Source organism: Heptranchias perlo, chromosome 21 (assembly GCF_035084215.1).
Source record: "Heptranchias perlo isolate sHepPer1 chromosome 21, sHepPer1.hap1, whole genome shotgun sequence".
NCBI classification, from domain to species: domain Eukaryota; kingdom Metazoa; phylum Chordata; class Chondrichthyes; order Hexanchiformes; family Hexanchidae; genus Heptranchias; species Heptranchias perlo.
In genome coordinates, this window is record NC_090345.1 from 13387132 (window position 1) to 13410238 (window position 23107).

Genomic DNA, 23107 nt, shown 5'->3' on the forward strand with positions numbered 1-23107 from the left:
ATATTAGAAATGTGGGGTTCAAAACCCCTTTAACAAAAGACATTTGAAGGAAAGGGTTAACTGTGCCCCTTTTAAACAAAGACATTTGAAAACCTGCAAACACAGTAATGTGGTGAACTATGTTCTCACAAATCTTGTTTTTCCCTCACTGACGCTGATGGCATTGGAGAAGTCTGAGTTTCGGGATCGAAGACATTGTACTGCGGACAGATATCTAGGTTATTAAATAAATAAGCTAGATGAATAATATTGAGCTTAAAGCGTTGTCAGACTTTCCAAAACACAGAGGCTTTTGGAAATATAAGCTTTTCAACACAGCAGGGGATAATGTAAGAAAAGGCAACAAGGGCAGACATCAAAGGCTTCGGATCAGGAAAGCATTGATAGGTGTGAAAAAAGCACGGGCCTCTCATTCCTATCTGATAATCTGTTCAAAGAACTGGAATTTGTAAAGCATCAAATAGTATTGCACCCGGCATATGGTCAAATGGTATAAGGAATGGATTTGAAACCATTGAAGTAATCAAAATTGGAGACATCAGGACCATTAAGAATGTCAGCATAGAATGAAAGGGGCTATCTCTACATGAAAGGCCATAAACAGAGATAGTAAAGGGGCCTTTTACGTTCCATTGTTCGAGCACATGGTCTTTTCGATATCAAAGGGTCTCCAGTCACATGATGAAAGCCTAAATTGTATATCATTGAGCTATTTTAATAGCAACAGGGAGCGACGGGACAAAAAGAATGGCACTCCCCAATCCTATGTCCTATTGGTAAAAACAATATAAAAGGAAGACTTGGAGAGAAGAACAGCTCTTCACTACACGGCAGTCACAAGGAACGTACACTGCAGTCGAACATCATGCAAGAAGAAGAGGTCATCGAGATACAAGAAGCTGGTCACTTCTGAGCTGCCTTGATGAGTAAAATCCTTGGTTAAAGGTTGTATACGTTACATGATTTGCCTGATATGTGTATGAATTGTTAAGTCATTAGATAATAGCGTTGCGAATTCTTAAGTGTATAACAGGATTTTATAGAGGAAAGTCATACGTATGGTTTGATTTTGCTTCATGACTGCTTGTATGAATTATAATATCATTAAATAATTACTTTTAATTAACAAAACCACTGTGAGGGTAACTTTCTTTGCTCGACTATTCGCCCAGTTCCAAGAATCACAGGAAATGTCAGCAATTTCTTTCTTCATAATTTAACCTTTTGGCTTAACAATAATTTTCTTGGCCTCACAAATTGACTCCTCCCAGATGACACTGGCTTTGAGAAGCCTGATGGTATGGGGATAAATTTTCGGCTTTTTTCTTCCAGTGGGAGCCTAACCTGCCAGAAGCGTATATCAAAACTTCAGGCATAAACTGTGTGCAATTTTCCAATAACTAAACGATTAGAGCATCAAACACAGTGCACACCCAAATTTTCATATGTGCTTCTGGCAGGATAGCATGAAGTTGGAAAATTATCCCTTACAGGAGGAACTTCAAGCTTGGAAATGTAGTGAAGGACAAACGAATCACATCTCACATTAGCCAGTTGGAGTACCCATTGGCTCCAGTGAATATGATAATGAAAGGCGTACAGCCTTTATATTTAGTGTTATGCAGAATCATAGAATCATAGAAAGGTTACAGCACAGAAGGAGGCCATTCGGCCCATCGAGTCTGTGCTGGCTCTATGCAAGAGCAATCCAGCTAGTTCCACTCCTCCGCCCTATCCCCATAGCCCTGCAAGTTTTTTCCTTTCAAGTACTTATCCAGATCCCTTTTGACTTTTTTTGTAATTTGGGAAGGGGTTGAGCTGTTAATTATTTTTGTCATGATGGCATCGTCAGGAAGTGAAGGAATGGTGATTTTCAATATGATTTTCAGTATTATTTATGTTCCTGTTCCTTCTAAACAAAATATAAAAGATTTGCTAAACAATCTTCTTATGAAGATGGTGCTGTAAAGCATGCTGTTGGAATGCTTTATGAAATATGGCAACTATAAAAGTCAGACTCACATACTCCACATTTGGCGTCTTCTACTCCCCACCTTCTGATAATAGGGGAGGGTCATATTTTTCTCCAATTATTTATCCATGACTGTATTTGAGATAATATAGCAATAATTTGGCTTTCTTCCATCTTCTGATATATTTAGTTATCAGCAAGATTGAGAGAACACTAGCTGCTTTCAACTGACTGCAGCAAGACTAAAACATGTCTGAATATGCAAGATTATAATTCCCTATCATTGTTCCAGCATAGCCTAGTAAATAGATAACAAAAGGCTGTTTGGTTAATTTTGGAAAATCTGTGTTGTTAATGGTGTGGCTGTTCATTTTCATCACCTACTGAGACAAATAGTGCACTAGTACTTAACTTGGTTTGGAAATAGCAATGGGCAATGAGGTAATTAGAATGCAACTTATAAGATACCTATATGATAGTGTTCCAGCTTAGGTTTCAGAGCAGGCTGTTGCTAAAACTTAGAGGTGCTTTTAACCTTATTTAATTAATAAAAACAAAAGCCGGTGGGACTTGAATCAGGCCCGGGCGTTAAAATCAGCTGGATCTCATTCTTGCATGGGCAGATAGGAAATTAATTCGTCAGCATGGTTTCCCAACCTGCGAGCAATTAAAATCCAGCCCTTAACGTCTGTTTGAAAACTCGCTAATGGTAGCAAAGTTCATTTAAAGAGGACTAAAGACAAAAAGAAAGAACTTGCATTTATATAGGCCCTCTCACGACCTCAGGACACCCAACGCGCTTTACAGCCCATAAGTATTTTTTGAAGTGTAGTCACTGTTGTAATGTAGGAAATGTGGCAGCTAATTTGCGCACAGCAAGATCCCACAAATAGCAATAAGATCATGACCAGATAATCTGTTTTTTAATGATGTCGGTTGAGGGATAAATATTGGCCAGGACACCAGGTAAAACTCTGCTGCTCGTCTTCAAAATATTACCATAGGATCTTTTATGGCTACCTGAGAGGGCAAACCATCTGAAAGACAGCACCTACCCACAGTACAGCTCTCCCTCAGTACTGCACTGAAGTGTCAGTCTAAATTTTGTACTCAAGTCCCTTTGGTGGGACTTAAACCCACAACCTTCTATGACTCATAGGCGAGAGTACTACCACTGAGCTAACAAGGACAGAGTTACAAGTCTATATTTCATTTAGGTTATTACAAGAATCTAATATAGATAGCAGTGCCTGTTTTTCTGACTTTGCCCTGCTAACAGGCTAGAATTGTATATTGGAAATTCAGGAGCGTGTTATGCATGATTTTCTGGCTATTCACAGTAATCATAACTGCAAACTGGGAAATAAGCATGCTGATTTATAGAACTGAGCAAAATAAAAGTGAGACAGGAAAAGGGTTAATCTATTATCTATCTTTTCTCTTTACAAATGCTAGCAGACCTGTTGTGTATTTCCAGCAATTTATGCTCTATTTCAAATTTCCACATTTGTAGTTTCTACTTTTTATCCCCAATAAATTCAATGAATCACGATGCTGGGGACCCAATCTGAACACTTTACCCCTGACATACAAATATGGCTAACTTGGCTATCTCCAATGGGTGAGTTTTACTGATTCTCAGCAAGGTCATCAGAAAGGGTACTGTACACTATCAAGGTACTGTACACTAACAAAGCATGGCAAGAAAGAGGAATAGTTGGAAGGTGGACAGATCTTGTCCAATGCACATCAGTAAATATTTCTAGCTTGAACCAGCCTCAAATTATCTGTAGTAACGGATACATATGGGGCCTAAATTCCTTAGCGCCCCAAACCGGGCATGATTCCAGAGGTGCTCAGCCACAATGTGCTGGAACAGAAAGGCCGAAGGACTGAAGAAAATAAGTCCTCGGGCGTCATCAGAATAAATCAGGCGAGCTGTGAGCGCCAATGTGGTACCTTGACGCAGCTCGCCTGTCAGGGCTGTACAAATTTCAGCCCGTGCCGAAGCTCAGATAAGTCCTTGTGGGGGGGTGGAGGAGGCAATTGGAGAGGGCAAGGATGGGCCGGTAGAACCCCGCAGTTGTTTTGTGGATCCAGGAGAAGCACTCCTGCTCCCTCAAATTCCACAATATACGCAAAATGTTTGGGCCTTTTTTTGAGCAGCCTCCAGCAGTCCTTTTAAGGATAACATTTTGTGTGGGACCTAGCATCAGAGTTCTTGAGTACTATTTGTCAGTACTTGGAAACCCATGCAGCACTTCTTTACAATGACAATAATTTGCATTTATATAGAAACTATATTGGAATGGTATGGAAAGTGCTCTAGGTTAGCAGCATCCTTTCTGTTTAGACCTTGGTGAAAATATGTTGTCTTTGCTAGTATTATATGAAATGAGTGCAAGGCGATTTCTTGTAGGTGTGGGTCTGCAATATAAAACTGCCCAGAATTCAAAGCAACTTGACAACGAAGTACAAGTGGATTCCTCCAGCAAGAGGGAACCAACAGTAACCATCAAAGACTTGCAACCTGGCCTGGGATCAGATTCTACGCTGCTTTTGAGCAGCAGAAAAAGTTTTCACATGTCATCTTAACACCAACACTTCTATTTTCTGCATAGGGGTAAAAATTTCTGACAGTCCAAACGCCTGCCCCAACCAATTACTTTGAAGAATGACATTTTACAAGGTCGGTTCAGATGAAGATTGCTGTTTGATCTCATTGTTCCAGAATACCCATCCCATCACAGTTTTGAATTCTATCTCGAAAGGGGAACAGAACCACTACATCAGAACAGGTCACATTTTTAAAACAAAATGGGTGACTGTCATTCACTTAGAAATAGATAGAAATACACAGAATGTACAGCACAGAAACAGGCCATTCATCACAACAGCAGCAGCCGCCGCCGCCGCCGCCTCCTCCTCCTCCTCCTCCTCCTCCTACCCCTCATCATCTAACCCTATCAGCATAACCTTCCATTCCTTTATAAAGGACATAGTGACAAGGGGGGGGGGGGGGGGATTAGACTGCATCTCTACACGTGACCCACTTGCAGTACGACATTACTAAGTCATCCAGAGTAGGTGGCAGCACTGAGAAACCCCCCCCCCTCCCCTCCCCCGGGCCTAGAAGAAGCTCCATCCCCCTCACAGGGGGTGGGAGAGGCCGATGACGTGGGGTGGTGGGGGGGAGGGGGAAAGACGTCGTCGCCCTTTTTTTTTGTTGTCGTGTGGACACGACGGGCGCTGATTGGTCGTCCGTGTTGAGGTTTTTAAAAACACCTTGGGTGAGGCGGCGTTGCGATTGGTCGGCTCCGCGGCGAAGGTGACGAATGAACAATGCTGTTGCTACCCTCGTGACACGAGGTCGAGGGAGGAAAAACAAACAGAAGCGACTGGAAGGCGTTGAGGCGACAAGAAGGGATTTATAGAGAGAGAGAGGGAGTCGTGTTATCAAATCAAAAGCCTTTACAGCGAGGAACCGGGGCACCGCATCCATTTAATATATATCTATCTACACACACATATATACATAAAAAGAAGGCCGCTGTACTGACACTTTATTCTCTTCTCTCAGAGCTCGGTTTTAAAAGAAACAACGGATTTGTTTTCATTTAAGTTCGAGCCGCCGCTGGTGGTGGTGGTGGGGGAGGGAGGGAGGGAGGGAGAAGGGTAGAGGGGACAGGGAATTATTCAAGAGCAACAAACCCGCCTCAAAGTTTTTTCTTTTTTAAAAAAAAAATCATCCCCCTTCGAATAAGAAAACAGTCCCGTTTCCTTCACAAACATGGCAACAGAAGCAGAGACGAAATTCAACAACTCCCCAGCAGGTACTGTGTGTTGTGTGTGTGAGGGAGAGAGAATCCGGTCATGGGTGTGATTTAATGGTTTGCATGCAGGAATGTTTTTACATATATTTTTTTTAAAATGTGGAATAATGATCAGGACGTGCAGGGCAAACGTTTTTTTTTTCTAATTGCATCTTTCGATATGGCGATTTTTAAAAAAAAAGTGATGCATTAATTATTTAAACGTGTGTATGTGTCGCTGTCTTTCTTCAAAAGTAAATACTTCCAGTGAGGAAGTTCCAAGGGAAGTACTTTGCAGGACCACGTGCTGTGGTGAAGCCATTGGGATTCTTTTGGTTTTCTCCCCCCCCCCCCCCCCCCAAAAAAAAAATGTATATAAGAGCTTGCACATGTTTTGTGGCCGCATTATTTGTTTTCTTTTAGACTTCCTGAGGGTAATCATTGCGTATATTAATCTTTTGGGCTATTGCACGTGCTATAATCCTGTTTTAACTAAACCTTTAATTAATAATTTTAACTTATAACAATATCTTGGTAACTGATATTTCCCCCCCCCCCCCAAGCTGGCTTTCATTTATTTTTTAAAAAGCTTTCTTTTTATTTAAAATGATCTTTACTGCACTACCCAGGTAATCTTGCTGCTTTATATGGAACTTCAGGAAGCTGTATTTATTTGGCATCTGTGGGAGTGAAAACAACCTTGTATTTACATACAATAGCACTTTTTCACATCTCTGCATTGTGAACTTTACACAATTTATTATTTTGAAGTGCAGTGACTGTTATGTTGGTGAATGCAATAACTGATCTACAGATAGCAATGAATGACTTACTGATTTTTCTTGTGGCATTGTTTGAGGGAGGATTGTTCTCCAGAACACTGGTCTCTCTCTCTTCAAATAATGCCATGGGGCCTTTAATGTCCACCTTAATCACTGGAATAGGCAAACTGGGCCACAGTTCATCATCGCAAATGAATCACCTCCAGCAATGCAGCACCACCTCAATATTGTTAACCCATGTCCTGGAGTTGGGCTTGAATCCAGAGCTATCTGAACCAGGCTGCCATTTGCATTAGTGATAACAGTACAATTACAATTCAATTGTAAGTAAAATGTATTTGAAAAAAAATTAAATGCCTGCTGCCATAACATTTGATATGATTTGGATGTAGCAGACCATATCCATGTTATCCACCTGCAGTGCGATCCTTGTTTCCCAGCAAGTGTGTGATAGTGACAACATTGTCATGCCTGTCACTGCTGGACAAACGGTGGGACTAATTGGGTTGAGGGATGGATGTTGTCATTTTTAAAATGTGGGACAGAGCGAATCTTTTAAGGCCAATTTGACTCTTGTGCTATGACACAGGGTGTAACCTCGGTGTCCCTTGAGCTGAGCTTCCAACCCTATATCCTCTCCATCATAAAGATCGCCTACTTCTGCATAACATCGCCCGCTTCAACCAGTCTCCCGCTGAAACCTTCATCCATGTTTTTGGTACCTCCAAACTCAACTATTCCAATACTCTCTTGGCCGGCCTCCCAGCTTCCACCCTCCATAAACTTGAGCTCATCCAAAACTCTGCTGCTCGTATCCCAGTTCACCCCAAGTCTGATTCACCCATCACCCCTGTGCTCGCTGACCCATATTGTTTACCAGTCCTCCAACGTCTCAAGTTTAAAATGTTCATCCCCCTTGTTTAAAATCCCTTTATGATCTTGCTGCTCCCTATCTCTCTAACCTCTTCCAGCCCCACAACCCTCTGAGAACTTGGCATTCCTCCATCTCTGGCTTCTTGTGCATACCCCACTACCTTTGTCCCACCATTGGTGGCTGAGCCTTCAGCTGTCTAGGCCCTAAGCTCTGGAATTCCCATCCTGAACCTTTCCGCCTCTGCACCACCTCTTTTAAGACATTCATTAAAAACCACCTGTTTGACCAAGCTTTTAGTCATCCCTCCTAATATCTCCACCGTTGCTTATGAATGCAAGTTGTCTCATATGAGGGCAGTTTTAAATTTCTCCTCAAGTCTCTGCTGACCATTATCATTTATGTTTTACAAAAGACTTGGTCTCTAACCATGCCGTAAAGGTCGATCCATGGCCGTATTGAAGGGGGCGCTCTTGCCTGATTTTACTTCAGTATGTTGACTGCAAAAATTGCTACCTGAAATGAAATGGAGATTTAGGCACATTACTAGGTTAACGAATATTAAAACTTTGATTAGCTTTCTCACTAACTTCAGCAGCGATGCATTAAGTGCCTGAGATTCTTCAGCTCACCCACATTGTTGGGCTTAGTGACTCTTTCATGCCAGTTGATCCCAATAATACTCATTGTTTAAACCATATTCTTCAAACATCAGCAAAGATCAAAATAAATGTTAGAAATTATTTTATGGGGAGGTAAAGATGACATTCACTTTTCAATGGCTAGTTAGTTGTATTTTCATCTTGAGAAGGGTTTCTAGTCTCCTTGTGAACCCTGAAATCCAACTGAGAGGACATGTGGATTTCTCCAACAATTGTTGAAGATTGTTAAAGTGCAGTCTGTTGTTTCCCACTTGTTTAGAATATAAGGAATAGGAACAGGAGTAGGCCATATGGCCCCTCGAGCCTGCTCCGCCAGTCAGTCAGATCATGGCTGATCTTCGATCTCAACTCCACTTTCCTGCCTGATCCCCATATCCCTTGATTCCCCTAGAGTCCAAAAATCTATCTCAGCCTTGAACATATTTAACGACTCAGCATCCACAGTCCCCTGGGGTAGAGATTTCCAAAGATTCACACCCCTCTGAGTGAAGAAATTCCTCCTTGCCTCAGTCTTAAATGGCTGACCCCTTGTACTGAGACTATACCCCCTAGTTCTAGATTCTCTAGCCAGGGGAAACAAACTCTCTGCATCTACCCTGTCGAGTCCCCTCTGAATCTAGCATGTTTCAATGATATCACCTCACATTCTTCTAAACTCCAGAGAGTATAGGCCCATTCTACTCAATCTCTCCTCATAGGACAACCCTCTCATCCCAGGAATCAATCTAGTGAAACTTCATTGCACAGCCTTTATGACAAGTATATACTTCCTTAGATAAGCAGACCAAAACTGTACACAGTACTCCAGGTGTGATCTCACCAAAGCCTTGTACAATTGTAGTAAGACTTCCTTACTCTTGTACTCCAACTCCCTTACAATAAAGACCAACATCCATTTGCCTTCCTAATTGCTTGCTGTACCTGCATGCTAACTTTTTGTGTTTCTTGTATGAGGACACCCAAATCCCTCTCAACACCAACATTTAATAGTTTATCACGATTTAGAAAATATTCTGTTTTTCTGTACTCCCTACCAAAGTGAATAACCTCACATTTCCCCACATTATACTCCATCTGCCACCTTCTTGTCCACACACTTAACCTGTCTATATCTCTTTGCAGACTCTTTGTGTCCTCCTCACAGCTTACTTTCCCACCTAGCTTTGTATCGTCAGCAAACTTGGATACATTACACTCAGTCCCTTCATCTAAGTCATTAGTATAGATTGTAAGTAGCTGAGGCCCAAGCACCGATCCTTGCGGCACTCCACTAGTTACAGCCTGCCAACCTGAAAATGAAATTTAGTTTCTCTTGCCCCCCTCCCTTCAACTTTCTAACTTCCTGTCAATGAAGCACTTTGTCTTTTCTACCAACCTGCAGCACAGTGCTGATTCACCCCACCTAAATAGTGAGAATTTGTGTTGCAACACTTTGCTAAATTAATACTTTTTAAAAATGAGTACTTTCTTATATTCTTAGCCAGGGAAGATAGCTCCTTTGTCAGCTCTTCAAAGGATTGTTTACTGGACAGGTCTCTAATAACCATAACCCAGAGATTTCACTTAAATTTATAGGCCTGTGAAATGTCTTTAAAGTCATCCATACGCTTGATAAACTATTAATTAACGAAGCAAATTTTTTTAATTAATGGCTGGCATTCCAATTGGAACAACTGTTTTTCCTGTTTCAGACTGATGTTGCAGTAACTGACACGTCTCCTCTCCACTACCACTAGTACGGTTCAGTGAGATCAGCTTCAAAGCTATTCTTATGGTTATAAAAGTTGTGTTGGAAGAATTCCCAAAATGGGGGTGATTTCCTGTCTCTGTTTGGTTTATATTCTTCAATAGCCTTTTATTGACTCATAATTTAGTAGTGGTAATGGTAGTGGTGGTGGTGGTGTAGTGGTGTAGTAGTGTCGTTGTTGTCGACATATTGGTGTTCAGATCAAAATAACGTGCATTTAGCCAATTCTGGTCAGCCAGAGACCACATTTTAATAAATCCTGATTGTCTGTTGCACATGAGCTGTTTTGCATACTTCAAACCACTATTCTGAACTGTCCAAATAAGAACTCTGCTTGACTCTCAATTGGTTAATATTCCCATTCCACCATAAAATTGGTTAAGAAAAGAGCTAATGATTTTATTTTTTTTAATCCTTGGGTTCTAATTAAATGAACTTTTAAAAATAGTTTGAGGAATAGCATTAATGTAGCTAAGAGTTTAAAAATGGGAGTACTTTTTCTGACGTGGGCTTCCATCCACATCCAAACAGCTAAAAAAACAATTTAGATTAAACACTGGGAAGTCTTGACATGTCTCCTTCAGTCTGCTCCAAAATTTTGCTGCTGTTTGTATCTTTTTTTCCCCCATTTTCTGCCGCATTTCTGAAGGTGTTGAGTCTGAGGTACAGTTCCACAAGCGCCATTCTTCACGTGAACCTAGACAGAGAGCATCAACAAACTATTCAACAATGTGGCCATGACAGCCAAGCCTAATCCTCTCCTTGCAAGGACCTTCCAGCAGGTCCCACTGGATAGGGAATAACACAATACTGGCTCTTTTTTTTTCCCTTCACCCCCTCCCTATCCATTGCACAGGGATGCTGAGGCCAATTGTCCCCACCCCCAATTATGAGTGTCATTCTGCACTTGAGCTGCTTGCCTCTTCCTTCTGAAAGCCAAGCTGAGATCATGAGCTCTTTGTGTGGAGATTTGTGGATGTGAATTTGTGTTTGTTGTACAAAACACTTCGACATCCATAAACAAAATGTATTATTCTGGGCTTAACATGGCCTGACCTTCCTGGTCTATATGGCTCATTGAATGCAGTTATCAACTGAGCAATCAAGGGATCTCACTTGTGGCATTTTTCAAATAAAAAGTTGATTGTTGAACCTTTGTTAATGCACCCTGGGGAGCTTTACAATTTTATGGTTCTGTTCCAATGCCTTCATGATTGGCAACACTCCTGATTTTAGGAGCAAGTTCTCCACAAATATGTTTGTGAAAATTCAGGTCTCCAACCAACAGTTTTAATGCATATAAAATGTAAAAAGTGGAGCTATGATGCACTAATATGTGTGCAGGTATCTTCCTTAACAGTAATTCAGTAAAATGCACTTTATACTTTTAAATTAGAAATCGAATTTACTAGAGTGCAGTTATGAATCATTTTCACTTTCAATATGCTATATATGGTGTATCTTGACCGCGTGAACTTTTCTTTAATATGGCACTAGCAATCTTGACATTTTTAAGCTAACTTTCTTGCCCTTATGTATTTTTCCCCTTAATCTTTTCTTGCTCTTCTTTTTCTGCCACCCCCCCCCCCAAACATGCACACCCCCTGCTGTACTCTTCCTCCTGAAAGTCAAGCTGAGACAGACTCAATGTGCGTAGGTGTGAATTTGCAATTTTTGTGGTACAGCACACTTTGAAATTGATAAACAAAATCTCATTATTCTAGTCTAGTATTTTAATTTTTATGATAATTCATTGTTGGGCTGTGGTTCTTTTAATACTGTGTTTTATACTCGTTACGGAAGATCTAACCTCAGTTTGCCAATTTAAACACCTACCAAACAGGAAGCAGAGAGTTGGGATAAATGGTTCATTCTCGGACTGGCAACCAGTAGCCAGTGGTGTTCCGCAGGGGTCGGTGCTGGGTCCCCAATTCTTTACAATCTATATTAACGATTTGGAGGAGGGGACCGAGTGTAACATATCAAAGTTTGCAGATGATACAAAGATGGGAGGGAAAGTAGAGTGAGGAGGACATAAAAAACCTACAAGGGGCTATAGACAGGCTGGGTGAGTGGGTGGAGATTTGGCAGATGCAATACAATATTGGAAAATGTGAGGTTATGCACTTTGGCAGGAAAAATTAGAGAGCAAGTTATTATCTTAATGGCGAGAAACTGGAAAGTACTGCAGTACAAAGGGATCTGGGGGTCCTAGTGCAAGAAAATCAAAAAGTTAGTATGCAGGTGCAGCAGGTGATCAAGAAGGCCAACAGAATGTTGGCTTTTATTGCTAAGGGGATGGAATATAAAAACAGGGAGGTATTGCTGCAGTTATATAAGGTATTGGTGAGACCGCACCTGGAATACTGCGTACAGTTTTGGTCTCCATACTTAAGAAAAGACATACTTGCTCTCGAGGCAGTACAAAGAAGGTTCACTCGGTTAATCCCGGGGATGAGGGGGCGGACATATGAGGAGAGGTTGAGTAGATTGGGACTCTACTCATTGGAGTTCAGAAGAATGAGAGGCGATCTTATTGAAACATATAAGATTGTGAAGGGGCTTGATCGGGTGGATGCGGTCAGGATGTTCCCAAGGATGGGTGAAACTGGAACTAGGGGGCATAATCTTAGAATAAGGGGCTGCTCTTTCAAAACTGAGATGAGGAGAAACTTCTTCACTCAGAGGGTAGTAGGTCTGTGGAATTTGCTGCCCCAGGAAGCTGTGGAAGCTACATCATTAAATAAATTTAAAACAGAAATAGACAGTTTCCTAGAAGTAAAGGGAATTGGGGAGCGGGCAGGAAATTGGACATGAATTTGGATTTGAGCTTGGGATCAGATCAGCCATGATCTTGTTGAGTGATGGAGCAGGCTCGAGGGGCCGATAGGCCTACTCCTGCTCCTATTTCTTATGTTCAAAGTGGCCACAGCTTTACTGTCATAGTTAGAGTGCATTTGGTGTCTGACACATCATCATGGCCAAACATGCAGTATAGTGCTACTGATTTCCTTAATACCAGGGAGACAGCCTGAAAAATGTTAAACTTAGAGAATATGGGGCCATATAATAGCTCTGCCATTGGAAATGTCACCAACAGTTATGGAACAGAGCTTCAGGCATGCTTTGAGTGAATGATGCAAGCAGGTAATAAAAATGAAACACTCTGAATATGTTCATGCTACCTGTTTAATTGATGTATAACTGGAGCAGATAAATCTCTGTATGGGGTAAGTTGTGTGTTGGAACCAGTTTAGAGGTGCTGTAGCTACTTGTCATATTTCCATCCTGCGTTGTCTATTGCGTGTGTGTGTGTGTTTTAAGAAACCAAAGTGACGGACCAAGGCTCATTAGTTTAGAATGTTTGGATTTTAAAGCTTGAAGGTTGTTGAAGGAAAGAGTGACTGAGGTAAGTACGTTTCACTTTTCAGGGTCTTTGGGGGTGGGGGATGAGTGAGTAGAAAATTGTACGATGTGTCTTGATTTCAACACAATGTGACCATGCATGGAGGTGGAATAAGCATGGCCTATTTGAAGCTTAGAAAGAATGAGAGAAAAGCATTGATCATAGTACCATATAATGAAGAAAGATAAGAAGTTCTGATAGAGAGGCTGCAAGTGAGAGAGGGGTTAACCTATCAGATGACAGGCTTTTTTAGTATCTTGTTTGCATGTACAGATTTTTTAAAAATGTGCATATATATGTTCATTGGTTCTTCCTTCAGTATTAAGCTGTCAAATACTAATCATTCTAAGCAGTATACTTTTAGTAGGAAAGGTATGTATCCTAAGTACCACTTACAAGTAACACAAATCTGAAGAGTTTGATATTTCATTTTTAGTAAGAATAATTTGCCCTACTAAACAGTCTATGCACCATCTATTTGATATTTTTCCCTTGTGGGTGCTTTGTGATTTCTCTTTTAGACAAGAGCAGGTGACTGACTAGGTTGTACGCTAGTTTGTATACAGTTTCTGCATGTGATGTATCTCACAGGAGGTGTCTATACTGCAGGCCAGTAGCAGTAGGGTGTATCATTTTTTTTCTAGGCTGAGATTCATTGTTGTCACAGATGTTGCAGGTGAAAGTGTCAACTGCTACTGGTGTTAATTGTTTTTCTGTTGTGCTAGTCTCCACCTTAAAAAGTACACTTTATATTGTACTTTTACTGAATGTTGAACACCATTGTTGACTTAATGGCTCAACTTGCTGTTTCAGAACTTGACAACAGTACTAGTAACATGTTGTCTGGAGATGAAGATCAAACTGAAGCCATTATGCTGCCAAATGAAATCAATGGGAACTGGACATCACGAGAGACGTCCATTCACGAAGCTCGGCTCAAGGCCAAAGCCAAGAGACGTTTGAGGAAGAACTCGTCTCGGGATTCTGGACGAGGAGATTCTCTCAGTGATAATGGGGAGAGTAGTCGGAGTATTATTCCCACTAGCCCGAAGGGGAAAATGTTGGACAGGAAATCACGGATGGGGAAAGGAAGAGGACTGCCCAAGAAAGGCAAGTACTTGAGGTTTTATTTTGGAACTGATTAACATTCAAGGATGTACTTTCTATACAGAACATTTTGAGGAGGAAGATGTGGGCTGAGCACTGAGGTAAAGCCTCGCAACATATTTTCTAAGGACAACAATTTTCAGGAAAAGAACAGGCCATTAAGCTCAATGGCGTCTTTTGATACCGCCATATCTTGCAGCCTGCATTCTCCTTTTGTTATTTGCTTCAATGGCCTTCCTTGGTAACATTTTCCAGAATTCTGTTACCCGAGTTCCGCATGACTTCCCTCTTACACTTTTAACTTGCATCTCTTTGTATTTAAGATCTTCCATCATGGTGAACAATTGCGTGGATCACCTTTTATTGTTTCCTTTCATAATCTTGAAAATTTCATTGTCTTCAGCTTTTCCAAAGAGAACCCCACTTCCTTAACCTTTCCTCATACCTGAAATTACTGATGCTTGGAATCATCTTGATTACTTGTCTTTATTGCATCTTGAGGGCAATAATATCCTTCCTATGATAAATTGCCAGAACTGTGCACATTAGACAGGGTCTGATGCTACACCTTATACATTGACAATGCAAATTCTATAGATTTGTACTTTATCCCTCTGCTATTTACCATTTTACTTTAGCCAAGTAGTGGGATGATAGTTGTGACAAGAAGTGTTTTTCTCTCAGATTTAGTTTCACATTGGCTTCTTTAATTCTGCCGTGGTATATAAGGAGTTAAAATTTAGCTTCATTCACAGAAATTATGCCCCAGCTTAATGGGATACAGTGTTGCAGCGATTTTTGTTTGGCTACTGCACAGTTTGCTTGAAGGAGGAGCCAGATTACTTAATTCAAATAACACTTGTTTCTGGCAATTTTGTTTTGAAGTGAACAGGTAGTTATTTAAATTTTACTTGGTTCTAGTTATTGTTTCAAAGGGTTTTATCAGCATGCCTTGTTTAAAATCTTTGATTCTGTCTGGGGCTTTCAAAGATACTTCAGTTGGCGAGAGTATAAAAAGAACAATGAAAAATGAAAGTGAATAAAAAGTTGGTTTGGTATAGGTTACAGGTTCTTTGTATTGTGAGAAGCTATCCCAGCTTAACCACTACTGCAAATATATTACTACTATTTACTTATTTGTTTACTATTTTAATACATTTGTTTTGAAGTTATGAAATTCTCCTCCATATCATTAATGTATACAGTACATCTCTTATAACCTCTTTTTCAACTGGGAAAGTTCCAATTTATGGCTCCTGTTTTTAAGCCAATTATCCAGTGCACTACTTTAACTCCTATTCCATGGCTTCCTACTTATTATTTGTGGTTGTGGAACTTGTCTACATTGGGAGAGGCGCAGCCATGGAGGGACTTGAAATCGAGGCATTGGGGAATAGGGAGCAAATGAAAGTTGGTGAGAGCAGGGATGATGAGGGAGAGTGGGATAAGATGTGGACAGTGGAGGTAGAACTTGGAAGCCAGGTAAGGAGAGCACTGGAGTAGAATCATAGAAATTTACGGCACAGAGGAGGCCATTCGGCCCAGTTGTAATTGAGTCTGGAAATGACAGTCATGGGTTAAGGACTTCAGCAGTGCAACCTATTAGAGAAAGTTTTTAAAGATGAATTGAGTAACTTATGCCCTTTATTCAGACTATTTTGGATGAACTCCTGGTCATGAATAATCCGGTAATGAATGCGTGCTCTGATGCCAACTACAGAATAGCTGGCTAGAACTGATGTTATTGCTGGGTCTTGGCAGGAATTGTATCTACAGGAAATGGTGACATTTCATGATTCTTTTCAGTAGGCCATTAGGAAGCTGCCATTTGCTTTATAAATGGCTCTGGTCAAAATCATCCCATGCTGTCTTCGTTAATATTTCAGAGTTCAAGTGGAGGTGTTAGTTAAACAATGAATATTTACTTTAAAGGGTTTTAGGGATGACAGGCTCTTCATGCCTGAGGATGGGGCTGTGCACTCAACCTGATAGAGCTTCCATAACCGATTGGAAATTTGGTGATTTACACAGCCCCATTTAGATTGCAGAAACCCATCATATTACATTCGACTGATTCACTCTGTTTATGCTGCAGAGTGGATTTAGCAACACCAGAACAGCGTGTGCAAATGTTCCAAGTTTTCACTTTTACCATTCTGGCTGTAGACCACCTCAGAATTGGAGATATTTTATTGCTGGCTAGTATAGGTAGCCTGAGAATGCGGCCTACCTGTGGCGTACCCAATGTCGAGTGGCACCAGGAAGAGCTTCACTTTCAGAGGTGATGGACATGGTCTTCCCTGCTTCTGAAATCATTCACACCACCGCATTTATATTATAATGCTTCCTGCTGAGGCTGTTGCTTTAATCTAAATGGGCTATTAGCTACACTGTAATTTGATACTCACAGATGTAGTGGGTAAAATGTATAGTATTATGGATAGGTATTTTCAATTTTGGTCACCTATACTAAAAGTATGGTTGGTCTTATGAGATGCCTATTGTCTGCAGTCACCTGCCACTCCAGAAAATATATATCTGGTTGCCAAGATACTCACAAATATTTTCAAACTGAATTTGTAAGTGGGGAGGGGTGTCCATTGCTGGTAATGGAATATTTACACCCAGAATACCCTCTTGCACCCATTATTCACATCAAGTGCAGCATGAGTTAAATGTTGGCTAAAAGCTATTTACTCTGACCGAAGCTTGAACTGGAGTCTTGATTCCAAACTCTGAATGCCATCTGTTGCATCAGTGAGACATTTCTAGTTTCTCCATCAGTCATCCTTGTACATTATATGATTAAGAATTTCTTATGGGCTGATATGTTGTGGACTTTAAACCAATTAGAAACTTTGTTGAGACTGCTTTTGTGTATTTTGCTGAGATGTAGATTAGAATAATCTCACTCTGAGAGTGCAATGAGCACTGGAGATTGTGGGGGTGGGGGGGGGAGGGGGGGAGGGGGAGGGGGAGGGGAAGTATGTGGAGACATTTAAGTTTGTTTGTTTGTTAATGTGATAGGATTTAGATTTGCTTCTGTGATTTCCTACATGGTAAGTTTACAATTGCAGTTAAGGGAGTGAGTGAAAGTCCTAGACTTGAATAAGGGAATTATTGATTGTTCAATTACAAATTCTGGAATATACCAATTTGTGGACCTTGACTTTGATTATTGGGAGCGGCTTCTAGAAACTGTTTGGTTGGGCGGAGAATCGTTGCCCATAAATCACATTTTTGTACGTCCTTGCCTAGTTACTGCAGCTGTCACACTGTCTGAAAAATGCAAGTTTTATGTCCAGTGTAAAAAATACAGCCAAGAAGATGACAAATTTGAAAACAAAATGATTTGTCAAGGCCCTACCAGCCAGTGAGGAGAGATAACACCAATTCTTGTGAAATACTCGGCACCAGGTGGTTACCCACAGATCCTTGTTAGCATTGTTCAATTTTTTATCTGCTGTAAAACAATGTAATGGATTCCTATAATGTCAAAAACATACAGGAATGCATTTATCCATTCAAGGTAGTAATTGTGCGTTTTGCAGTTGCCAGGAGCTGTATTTTTACAGCCTGAGTACTAACCCAGCGCTAGTGTGATAGGAATCAAATAGCTACGATCTCATGGGAAGTGGAGCTCAATGGAAATTCTGTTAATAAATATTTATTTGTTTACAGTTGTACTGCATATTACTTGATATGTAAGACCTTGATGTAGCATGAAAATAAAAAGACAGGGCCTACTTTTTTTTTGGAACAAAATGGTTTATTTTCCAATGAGTACGTCTACAATTATAGGGGGGATTGTACTGAATAAAGTGCAATTGTGTTGGAAGGGAATGATCAGATTGGATGGCAGTTACTCTAATTTGCTTGACGTCAAATGTCACTTCAGTCAGCACTCTATACAACTTGTAAATATGTCACCTTGGATCAGAATTATTTCTAATTAGATTTTCTTTCTTATCATGCCCCAGATTACAGTTTTGAAACCGAAATATGGTATTTGGGCCACATTTTAAAAATGTTGTGTTAGCAGAAGGCTTGTTTAAACTAGTGCTGGGATTTTTTTTTAAGTAGTAGATGTGTATTTGTGTTCTCGTATTTTTAATTATTCAAATTTCAAATTCTATTGGTAGGTGGAGCAGGAGGTAAAGGTGTCTGGGGGACACCTGGTGAGGTGTATGATCTGGAGGAAGTGGATGTCCGAGATCCCAATTATGATGAAGATCAGGTGAGTGAATGTTTCTTAAACCATGCTACCAACTAACAAGGCTTAATCAAATAACCTATTGCTAATTGTATTTGTTCCTACTCTTATTTTTCAAACTTTCATTTCTAATGGTCAACAAAGGCATAGTTTTGTACGATAATAGATTGAAATATTTCATGCAGTTGGTTAGATTGAAACAGATCTTCAGATTCTGTTCAGAAGTACTTCTTCCTTCCTTGCTCTGGGAGAGGATTAACATCAACATTTTTCCCCATAGCAGACGATCTTGTTTAGGCTTTGTTTATGATGGTTGAAGGAGGACCCTCAAAAATCTAGTAGAGTTTAGAACCTACTTGCTCATTTAGCATCCTAAATGCGTTCACTTTGTTTAATCTGTCTTTCAATTCATATATCTCGACACTCCCCAATAACTCAATGGTGGGCTAACACCAATTTGTACAATGTCCTAATCTCTTTAATGAGCCGATCACCACGTCCCTCTTTTGCTGCAGTATGTTTCACAGACTAACAGAAATATTCTGAATTAGGAAACTTGTTTTGGTTTATAATACTATTGTTTTAGTTTTTTTGTAAATCTCAACAGGAGAATTGCGTGTATGAAACAGTGGTTCTACCCTTAGATGAAGGGGTTTTTCAGAAAACTGTGACTCCAATTGTACAAGAATACTTTGAACATGGAGACACTAATGAGGTTCTGGTATGTATTCAAATGCTATTTAATTTAAATATAAAAGTGGGTGGAGGCATTTGGAATTGTGTTAAGATTCTTTACTTTTAAACATTGTAGCATTTTCCTACAAGTTTTTTTTAAAAAGTGGATTCATCTGAATTTAAAGACATTTAATCTTCACAGATAGGAAGTAATGTTAAAAAATTATTGGATGGGAACATGGGGGTTTGGACTTTTTGCTTATTTGGCTTGCTTAGGGTAAAATGCTTTTCATTATATTTGCTCATTTGAATCACTTTATCTCTGCTCATAATTGTCTTCAAACACTGATTAAAAAATGTGATTTTTAAAAAATTTATATTTTGTGATGCTTGTTTATAGTTACTATTCATATCCAACTAGCTTTCTTAACAGGTTATATTAATACATAAGTCACTTGCTGGAAGTGCCCATTTAATTAAATTCTAATTAAATGCTTCATTCATAGATGAGTTTCAAAATTTTACAAATAATCATAGATTCATCACTGACCAACTGGAAGCAATAATTACAGGTGCAAGACATGGGTCTCTCAGATAAGTATAGGATTTAACTCCAAAAAAGGTTTATCAGCCCATGTCAATGGTTGGTTGTTCTGTTGTTTAGTCACTTGTAGCTGGTTTTGCATCTTCTGAATATTTTCTGAACTTAGTTACAAATATACCACTACATTTTTTGTAGGCATGACTGCACAGGTGTATCTTGAACTTCTACTACCAGTATGTCAATTTAGGGTATTTTAATAAACCTTTTTATCTTGCAGCAGTCTCACCATGCTTCCTGTAAGTGAACCTTCTAGAAGATGGTGTTATCAATGTACCACACTCTAGCTTGGCTTAGATTCCAAATTAAATAACAAAATTTATTTATGGAAATTAAACAACTAGAATGCGTACAGAACAACGCAGGTTTAAGTAAAATGATGGCAGTAATGGCCGAAACTCTTCTTTTTGACAGCAATGCGTGTAAAGAGTCTCTTTACTAACAGTCTATAACATGGTCCAGCACTGGCTTTTGGTTCTGTTTTTCTCAGGATCATCCTGGTTCCCACACACTTATGCTTTAGCCACTTGCTTTCTGCCCCTGTTAGGCCAACAGCTTAAATGTTCCATTAGTCTTTGAAATGTCTGGAATGCATTTTAATGGTTGCTCTGAATGTCCCATCTCTAGGTTGAATTATCCACAGATGGTGGTTGCTCACCACATTCAAACAAGATCTTCCTAGCTTATTAGCACATTAATGCTATATGGAAGTTGAAAGCAAATGGCATCTCCTGGAAGCTGAACATAGTGGAGCTGGGTGGCCATCTTAGAACTCACTAATTCTTGGCTTTATATTTGAACAGAACACATTCATTTATATATTGATACCCAAAGTTTGTTTTGCCTCTCGCTATCTTTTTATATAGTAGAATTTGTTGCAGGGTACTTAAGTCCCATATCTATCAGGGTGAAAGTTACACGGCAGTTATTTCCATTCTTAATTGTAAATATTTGGCTTGCAAATTATGGAAATCATTCATGAATAGGAAACCATCAAATACAGTGGCAGCATCATAATTAGCAATAGAATATTGCTGTGTGAAGAGATGTCCTCACTAGTTGCTGTAAAGTGGTTTATTTTTCCGTAAATGAGGCTGTGCCGGTCAGGTGACAATTGAAAAGATTGTGAGAATTAGGGACTCTCACGTGAAAACCTATTTTGTGGCTAGCCATTGATTTATACCTTTCGCCTAATTTTCCTAAAGTCATTACCTTTTCAAGGATTATTACAATCACAGAAGACATAGTATTTGATACTTCTGCTAAATTATGTCCGCTGCTCTTTTCAGAAGTGAGTGGTCATCATTTTGCAAATTTCCTCAGTTTAATTAGTAAAGTCATGGGCTGTCTTGGCTCCTACAAGAACTAATGTGTCCTTTTGAGGGAGTAGAACTAGTAAGAGGTTTGTGACTATTTTAAAAAATAAACTACACTGAATGCTTATCAGCCACTACATGAAATGTTAATAAAAGTTCAATTTAATATAGATGATCAGAAGTACGATTCAACTTCTCATTTTAAATATTTTTTCCACAAATGGGAGTTGGAGGAATTGCATTGACCGTTAAAGAGCCATTATGTGTGGAATTTCCCCATAATAAATATTATGAAGGGGAGATACCTGCTCCTTTACCTAGAATTCAATTGATGTTTTGCAGATATTTCTTGTTGTCCTGTGCTGGCTAGAATTGGTCTGGAGTTAGTAACATATGGCAGGTTTATTGTAGTAAAGAATGAACCTGCACTTACATAGCACTGTTCACATCCTCAGAAAATTCCAAAGCACTTCACAGCCAATGAATTACTTTTGAAATGTTATTTAGGCATACACAACAGCGAATTTGGACACAGCAGTGAGATAAATGACTAATTAATCTGTTTTGGCGTTATTGGTTGAGCAATAAATGTTGGCCAGGACACAGAGCGCTCCCTGCTTTTCTGTGACTTGTGTTGAGTTGTGGAGCAAGCTTTTTGTGCCTGTTTTATTGCTTGCTGTTGAGATAATTTGACCTAATTATAGCTAGCAGGAAGGGCTGAGGTCTATAGCAAATGAGGACCAATAGGAACAAAATTAGGATAGGGATAGGGCCACTTAGGGATGCACAAGATAAACTCACAGGTAATGCCAGCGAAATGGCAGAAATATTTAAGTTATCGTGCCTCAGTATTTACCAGGGAGACTAACCAGGTGGGCATGACATTAGAAGAAGAGATCAAAAAAGATATAAAGACATGTAAAATAGAAAGGGGGGAGAAAGAGGATAAAATCCCTGGTCTGGATGAATTGCATCTGTGCATATTAAAATAAGTTAGGGAAGAGAGAGCAGAGGCACTATTGTAATTAAAAATTCATTAGAAAGGGAATAGTGCCACAGGACTAGCGGACAGCAAATGATCTTCCTATATTTAAAAAGGGAGATAGAATAAGTGCAGGGAACTATAGACCAGTTAGCTTAATGTCGGTGGTAGGAAAGATAATGGAATCTTTACTGAAAGATGTATTAGAAAAACATGTAGAAAACAAAAATATAATAGAGCAGTCACAGATTTCAGAATGGAAAGTCACACTTGACTAATCTTTGAAGAAGTAACAGGAAGAGTAGACAGTGGTAATGCAGTAGATGTGATATATTTGGATTTTCAAAAGGCCTACGATAAGGTACTGCATTGTGGACACATGACAAAGGTCAGAGCATGTGGAATTGGGACAAGTAGCAGAATGGATAACAAGCTGGTTACAAAACTGTAAACAGAGAGTAGGGGTTAAGGGTAACTACTCAGACTAGCAAAAGGTGGGAAGTTCCACAGGGATTGGTGCTGGGACCCCTGTTGTTCATAATTTACATAAACAATTTGGACTTGGAAATTGGAAGTTCAATTTCAAAATTTGTGGACGACACCAAATTGGGGAGTGTAGTTAATACAAAGGAAGAATGCCTCAAAATGCAAGAGAACATTAATATAAACATGCAGAATGAGTATGTAATTGACAAGTGAATTTCAATATAGTAAGTGTGAGGTGGTGCATTTTGGTAGGAAGAATAAGGGGGCCACATACTGCTTGGATAACGGGATAGAGGAGCAAAGGATTCTCGGGGCATAGGTAGACCAATCACTAAAAGTAGCAACGCAGGTTAATAAGGCCATAGAAAAGGCAAATCAAGTACTAGTTTCATTCCTAGAGGGATAGAATTGAAAAACAGAGAAATTATGTTAAACTTGTATAAAACACTTTATAGTTAGACAACACTTGGAGTAC

The 23107-nt window shown here is 39.7% G+C and overlaps 1 protein-coding gene across 1 annotated transcript in view; it reads left to right on the top strand.

Moving 5' to 3' along the window:
• Positions 1–5335: 5335 nt before the first annotated feature.
• The window catches only part of pdcd4b (programmed cell death 4b), a 38990-nt gene continuing 21218 nt past the window's right edge, over positions 5336–23107 (top strand). Inside the window, exons 1-4 of the mRNA XM_068002113.1 lie at positions 5336–5805; positions 14066–14362; positions 18502–18596; positions 19180–19293. Coding sequence (XP_067858214.1) covers positions 5763–5805; positions 14066–14362; positions 18502–18596; positions 19180–19293 — 549 coding nt within the window. The 5' untranslated portion in view covers positions 5336–5762. The remainder of the gene's footprint in view (positions 5806–14065; positions 14363–18501; positions 18597–19179; positions 19294–23107) is intronic.